Here is a 7,261-nt window from a genome sequence, read left to right as displayed (position 1 = left end):
CCCGTAGAAGCCTACTTGGGTTGGCCCCATATGAAACATAGCAATCGCAGGTGGTATGTGATTAGTCGCTACCCAACGACCTGCGCGAGAAATACTAAGCACCTAAAATATCTCCACTGGTGTTGTGAATTGTGATTTGTATTATTGTGACGTAGTGTTAGAAACCAGTGTTATCTATGCCATTGTATTTCTTTCAGTTTTTTTATTACCCCTTAAAAAAGGTTATTCCAATTGTTTTTGTAACTTGATGCAGTGAGCAAAGTCCCGGTCCACCAGATAAACAACAGCTGAGATACCCACCAATCCTGCAGTATGCCCCTAGACTCATTAGGGCATGTACAATGGAGGCAGCACCATGTAGCTGCCCCATCTGCCATGTAGGTTGAAACCACTGTATAATTTTTCTATCCCCAAAGCAGCCATAGCTTGGCCGGACCACATCTCCATCATTTTCCTTAGCATCTCTCTTACTTTTTCCTTCACACATGCATCACATCTCTCACAACCAGCTCTTCTCTTTTGCTTTATTTCACTTTTTTGGATGAAGCACCGGCCTCCTCTGCAAGATCCCATTCTTCTCTTCAAGCACTAGCTTTCCCCCCTCTCTCTTCCACATCATCAGCTTTTTCTATGGAGCAGCCGTCCAACTTGGAGCATTGGCCATGCCCTTAGGTCTCCTTTGGTCCACATGATTCTAACACATGAATAGTGATGTTGCTATTCAGTAGTACGAGTATGTCCCTGAACTGTGACTAGCAGCAGGCACCACTGAGTGCTGACGCGACCGAGCACCATCTACGCCTTTACATCATTGTGTTCTGTTCTCTAAACTTTTCCGCGCACCTTTCCTGGCAATAATTGGGTCCATTGATAGAGTGGTCAGGGACTGACAGTCCTTCTCAGTCTCAGACCAGATGCATGACATGCCATCGTATCACCATAAGCTGTTTGCTGGCTGGGAGAGGCCATCAGAGATTCAGAGTTGGACAAGAGTCAGAGTGATGGTGCCCAACACTCACCCAATCCTGTGTGCCATGGCAATCAACATCAACTCTCCTCCAGAGTCCACCATTCAATTCCCATCTGATGTGTTTGCGCACCCTAATCATGCAGCATTTGGACTTTGTATGTGTTTGTGAACTGTTCCTGATCATGTTGGCGGTAATAATATTGTTCGGTTCAAGAACTGCCACGACAAAGGCGCGTCGGCAGAAATTCTTCAGATAACCACAAGGAGAAAAAAAATCTGAATAAATATAAATAAAACACAAGTAAAAGAAGCTAGGATTGAACATAAACATGGTGGGTTCATATATCTGTCTGATCCAGTTACACAGATGATTCGACGAATTTCGAGCACTATGTATTACCAAAAACTCTTGTTTATTCCGCAAGCTCGCCAGGTCCAACGAAGGTGGGAAATGGAGAGGGGAGGAAGAGATTGCTTCTGGGAAGAACTCTATACATGTGCACTCAAAGCATTCTTATTCCGGGGTGCTGCTTCCCAAATAAAGTTGCAGGAGTTCAGTTGCTGGGCTTCTGCTCTGCACCCGATGATGCCTGAAAAGGGTAAAGAAGTAACGCATTCAGGTATGGTTGGTGTGAAATTCAGGTCGCTCAACAGCAATGCCAATTAAATGATGTGAAAAATCCAGAAAAAGAGCAAATGCTCTTGTCGCGTGCTAGGATTGACAGCTCCGATAATGAATACTTACCCCAACTGACGTGACGAAACTGCAGACTGCACATTTGACGGACCTCGCGCCATACTGGTACATGAGCAGCATTCGGCAACTCCCGCAGTTTACATGCGCAACCTGATTCGCTGCGGCCAAGCACAAGATAGAGTTTGTCATTCAGAGTATTTGAGATTTGATGAGCACACATCAGCTCTATGCACTCATCCTTCTGAGTTCTTAGAACCTGTGGAGCATCTTCAGAAGTCAGGACCCAATGCTAGTGGTACCTTTCAATCTTTGTGTTTGTGAATCGTTCAGTAGTAACTGTAGGACATGTTTGTCAGACTTATGGTAAAACTAGGAGAGATATATTCATCAAACTTTTGGTAGATCTGGGAGATCCTTGTCAAACCTTTTGTTTTCTGCATCACAACAAATGCATACATCCTAGTGTCCAATTTTGATGAGTGCGACTTCAGGATAAGCCAATTTTACGATGTTAACGGTTATCGACTGATTGCTAGAGCTTTTCCAACCTCAGAATACGTTCTGCCCAGAAGGAGGATTTTACATACACGAATCAATGTCAACATCGTTTCGAAAAGGGAATCAAAACCAGCAGCATATCCCACTTGCAAGTCCCGGGAAGAGAGAGAGAAAGAAAAGCTTTGGTCCATGTACCTTCCATTGCCAGGTTGACAGTGTGGCAGCAAGAACACTGTACACTTGTGGCGCCGCGTATGTACATGAGAAGAGTGTGGCATCCTCCGCAAACTAGCTGCGCCATTTCAGTCCCTACACCGAATCAGGGTGGAAAATATATTCAGAGAACTGCACTTGAGGATAGTTTCCAGCTAATGTAACTTGTCGCAGTCGATTAGAATGCACGCTACTGTCTTCTATACTACTAATCTTGTAAATATAGAACTCAATGTTCAGCTGCCACATTACTTACAAATCTTTGATGAGCAAAATGAGATTGATGTGCATACCGGGAGCCGGAACAGCGGTCACGGTACTGCAAACTGCGCAGCAGACCGACGTTGCGCCGGCAGGATACATGAGCAGATTCCGGCACCCAGAGCAGACAAGTTGGCTTTGAGCCCCTGAAATTGCACAAGCATGGAACCTTAGTTATGAAATTTCAGCGGCTGAAGCTCACCTACCAATAACCCGAAGTTACATTTTAGAAAGGCATTGCAACAGCAAAATCAGCTGAGAAACATCTATGGCCTAGTTGATAGAGTATCTCGGGCTTAATCTGTTCTATCAGAAATTCGGAGAATAAAAACAGCAGAAGGAACTGCAACATGAAAAATCAGCTCCTATGGACTTTTTAGTCCAAAAATCATGAAGAAGCCAGAACGTTATGCCGTTAACATCTTCGTTTTTTGGGTAGCTAAGAAACATCAATCAAATAATAGTTTCTCAAAAAACAAAAAAGGGGAGCATCAAAGGGTTGCCAAAGCCGTCTCCGTTCCTGCAGTACCCAGCCGGCGACCATACCTGCATTGGGAGCGGGTGGTGTGAAGGGCACAGGAGGGGTTGGGTAAGGGGCAAGAGGAACCGGCATTGCCGTGCCCGCGGCTGCCTGCACCGGCGTCGCCGTTGCTGCCGACTGGACTTCGCACGCTCCGGTGGAAATCGAGGGCTGGGAACAGGTTGCCCTCCCCTACATGAAACCCTGAAGAAAGCGCAGGAGATTCCGGTGAGAACGCTTCAATTTCACAGGGAAAAGGTGTGCTAGGAACCATCAAGATCATAGCAAGGCAGAGTACAGTCGAGCCGGAGGCAAATCGAGCGTCAAGCAAGCAATTAGACAGACGGAGCGTCGCCTTCAGGCGCTCGTCGCGGGGCGCCGAATCACCTGCTCGTTGCTGGACTTTGCTATGCGGCCACCGACGCTCGTCGCCGCCGTCGAGCACGAGGAGGAAGGCGGCTCGCGCTTGCCCGGTTCAGAGGAAGAGGCGGATCCGCATGGCGCCACCCCGGGCAGACGAACGCCTCCGGCTCGGCTCGCGTTGCTGAGCTCGATCTGGTGCAGATTTCGAGACGAATAAGTTTGGTTTGCTCAGTATAACAACATGAGTTGGAGGGAATGCGGCAGATAAGGTAAAGCACGATACCGCTGTGGTCGAGAACGTGGGCTCTCTCTCTCTCTCTCTTATCCGCCTATGCCATGTGGGGCCCGTCTGGACTCATTATGCTATCCTGTTTCGTGTAATTTATTGTTCTTAGAAATCACTGTGAACAATTATTCACGTAGGACATGTGGTTTCGGAATAAAAATAAGCAAGAAATTTGAGATGAACATGTTTATCCCTTGCAAGATCATGCCAGTTACTCTATTGAGAGTCCTTGTGTTTCCTCGTTTCCCGCGTTACAAACGGCTCGCTGTGAAAAATTATGTGTTTTCTCATTCATCTGTTTTTCATGTGAACTTCTAACATATTTATATGTTTTTTGTCGTTTCCCGCCCCTCGTTTCCAAACTGGCAAGCACCACTGAGCACCGATGCTTATGGCCCAATTCTATGATTAGTTGGTGCATGCATAAAAGCAAGGGACTCATCAGTTGGCACATTTTCTCCCTCTATATATCTCTCTCCCTTTCTATCATTTTCTGCCTCACACGGTGTGGGAGTTGAGGTTGACATATTTAAGGGAGAAGAAGAAAGAGAGCTAATGATAGGCGGCCAAAAAGGTATATCCAAAAGTTGTTCACGATTTACAATTACTTTTCTTTTTGTGAATTTAGAGAAAATTTTGTGCTTTAATATTTTCCCATGGTTATCACCATATTTCTAGGAAAAGGACCACCCAAATCGATAGTTTTTTCACAAAAATTCCATGACGCTAAATTAAGAATAGATTTGTTATATATCATTGATCCATTGGTACACACAAGGTACCGCAAGACCTCTGAAATATTACCTTGTTTGTATGGCATAGAAGCAGACCCCAATTTGCACTTCCCAACATCCTAGTCATACATGATGCAATCATCTCCCCCAAATTTAGGATGCATCTCTAAGTAGGTACCAAGCACATGAGAATGATACCAATCAATTCATCATGTGTTATGCCCATGGTTTTCAATCTTTGACATGACAAAACGAAGTGATGACTAAAGAAAGATAAGCACGACATAGTTGACACACTGATTTGAGTTCACATTAGTTCTCTGGCAGCGCAAAGATTTAACCAAGCCTAGGCCAATATATGGGATAAGAGAACTACTCAGATAGTTCGTGAAATTCCTTTGAACGGACGAGGCATGTAAACTTACATGTAGTTAAGATATTTAATCTAGACAAATCGACTTTCGTTCTCTACACAAATAAGGATGGACATAGTACATAAGGTACGCCGAAGCAGTTACTCACATACTCAGCATTATATTTCGCCTCGTCATATACACGTAAAAACCAGAATTTGTGGTCCCATCACCAAGCTACAAATGAGCAAAGAAATGTGAGGCCACTACCCAGTGAGATAAGATGACAACCAATCAATGATGCATTATTTCACGTTTTGGATTGAGGAAACAGTTTAACTGCGAAGATGTCCAGAAGGGACCAGACTCGTACACACAATCCTGCTCCACGCACGTTGTCACACAGTAAAAGTGACCATCTGTGACGAGTGCTGCATCATGTGACCTCTTGTATAGCTAATGCATGTGCCACAATTAATGGAGTAGACAAACAATTTTGCCAAAAAAAAATATGAAATAGACAAACTGGAAAACATACATGACTCGCTTTATTTGTCATCTATCATGGAGCATCGTTTCAAACATATTTTTTTTACTTCCCAATCTAGTAAAGTAAGTTTGAAGCACATTGTTTGTAACAGACAAGTAGTGCAAACTTACACATGTTTCAAAAGAGCAGAAACAATCTGGAATTGTTTATGACCAATTCTAGTTTTCAAGCTACATCACAGGATCGATGTGCGCTACAGGATTTCGTTACGCTCTATCAGCAAGCTTGCTTCTTTTCGAGCACAAAACCTTGTAGACATGCAACAACTGCGTCAGAAATTACACAAATTACAGTGAGTGATCATCCATGCATACGCCGACACGCGACAATGATTTGGCAACACTGGCCTTCTAATTGTAAACCTTAGAAACGACTAGGGACACAAAGTACTTAACTAGATTTAACACATACAACCTACAAATATTACAAGAAAACACCCCCCCAGAGATTGAGCCAAGAATAGGCAAGTTGGCCCAGCTAGCTACGGTTGGTTGAACATTGTGGCTGGGACCAAGTTGACGTATGTTGCAGGGTAGAGGTCGACGAGTGCCTCTCATGTCCTTTTGCTGCGGTGACTGACAAATAATGGATGAGTGGCTGACAATTGGCACGTCCCCACTTGGTAGATCCCCATGATCTCTTGGACTCCCACATACAGACAATTCATCTGTGTTTATCACATACTTACATCATTTCTACATCGTGAAATCTTAATCTTATCCTTTGCCCCACCGGGAAATAAAGAGCGAAAGACCACACACATCAAAGAAAACCATAGACACCATTGATGAGTTTTGTACTGTATGTCCTATTAATATCTAAATGTATGCAAATGAATTAATTCATCTTGTAAAAGATGGCAATCCTTAGTTAGAAATAGAATGCGTGCATATCGGTTGTGGACTCTACCGCAGACATATTGACTATGTCTCCCGCTTCTTTAGTGTCATGTGAAGATAGAAAGCAATTTAAGCTAGAATTGGTAGTACAGTAAAAGTAGGGTTAGGCAGATTGATATACCTCAGCCAACCACCTCCAGAGTGAATAGTAGGATAGGGCAGCCAAACCCATAGCTTTCCCATCAAGCACCCCATAAGAGATGCTTATAGGTTGTCAACACGCAATAGTCAGCCAGGGAAATTTAGTATTGGTTCATCCCAGTAAAAGTATGAGCTCAAACTAACTAGTGACACATGGTGCTAAGTACTATCCCTCCGTCCCGCAATATAAGACGTTTATATTGTGGGACGGGGGGAGTAGCAATTTAGTCAGTTTAAGAAAAATTCATTGGGTTCACGTTCACTTGAACCCAACACTTACATGCCAGATTAGCCCCTGACGTAATACTAGTCATATGCGTGGACAACACAGCCTGTAGACTTGAATTGCACTAAAAGCCCGGATCTGGACCTGCCACACCAACCTCCAGCCACCAGCCAGAAATGGAGCACCACAAGCTTGACAGTGTGGGCGAAGGACGACAGGCATCAAGAACACACGCATAGAGTCATCATGCTCACGATCATCGTCCGTCAATTATGATCAGTTGAGTTAAGAGTGCTCAATTTGATGGGTACTAATCTGCTGCTTAAGTTGCTGCCATGTTGTCTCAGGCGCCATTCGGGGGAGAGGAGCTTGGGGAGAGCGACATACTGATTAGTCTTCGCTCCACCATCTCATAGCGGCGAGAAATATCCTAACATGACTCTCAGCCATCGTCATCTCGGGGATAGAAGTGGCGGATTAGGATCATGGATCACAGATCACCTCATCTACCTGCTAACCCTCCTCACTTTTCATATTATAGCACAACATC

The 7,261-nt window shown here is 44.4% G+C and overlaps 1 protein-coding gene across 1 annotated transcript; it reads right to left on the bottom strand.

Annotated features, from left to right (window-relative positions):
* Nucleotides 1-1,287: 1,287 nt before the first annotated feature.
* Nucleotides 1,288-3,833, bottom strand: LOC109773528 (protein LSD1). The gene is made up of 6 exons (XM_020332219.4): nucleotides 3,547-3,833; nucleotides 3,186-3,363; nucleotides 2,672-2,785; nucleotides 2,361-2,474; nucleotides 1,716-1,825; nucleotides 1,288-1,560 (listed from the first exon to the last, which is right to left on the bottom strand). The coding sequence occupies exons 2-6, from the start codon at nucleotides 3,250-3,252 to the stop codon at nucleotides 1,525-1,527; spliced, it is 441 nt and encodes a 146-aa protein (XP_020187808.1). The 5' UTR covers nucleotides 3,253-3,363; nucleotides 3,547-3,833; the 3' UTR covers nucleotides 1,288-1,524.
* Nucleotides 3,834-7,261: the final 3,428 nt, after the last annotated feature.

This window comes from Aegilops tauschii, chromosome 1 (genome assembly GCF_002575655.3).
Source record: "Aegilops tauschii subsp. strangulata cultivar AL8/78 chromosome 1, Aet v6.0, whole genome shotgun sequence".
In the NCBI taxonomy this organism is placed as follows: domain Eukaryota; kingdom Viridiplantae; phylum Streptophyta; class Magnoliopsida; order Poales; family Poaceae; genus Aegilops; species Aegilops tauschii.
Note: the sequence above shows the minus strand (reverse complement) of the source record. Positions and strands in the feature narration are given on the sequence as shown.

What these genes read in the sequence shown, in the direction of transcription:
- LOC109773528 (XM_020332219.4), bottom strand. Translation starts at nt 3,252, where the DNA reads ATGCCGGTTCCTCTTGCCCCTTACCCAACCCCTCCTGTGCCCTTCACA. An exon ending in ACCACCCGCTCCCAATGCAG is followed by an intron (nt 2,786 to 3,185) that starts GTATGGTCGCCG and finishes GTGCAATTTCAG; the next exon opens with GGGCTCAAAGCCAACTTGTC. An exon ending in GACCGCTGTTCCGGCTCCCG is followed by an intron (nt 2,475 to 2,671) that starts GTATGCACATCA and finishes GATTCGGTGTAG; the next exon opens with GGACTGAAATGGCGCAGCTA.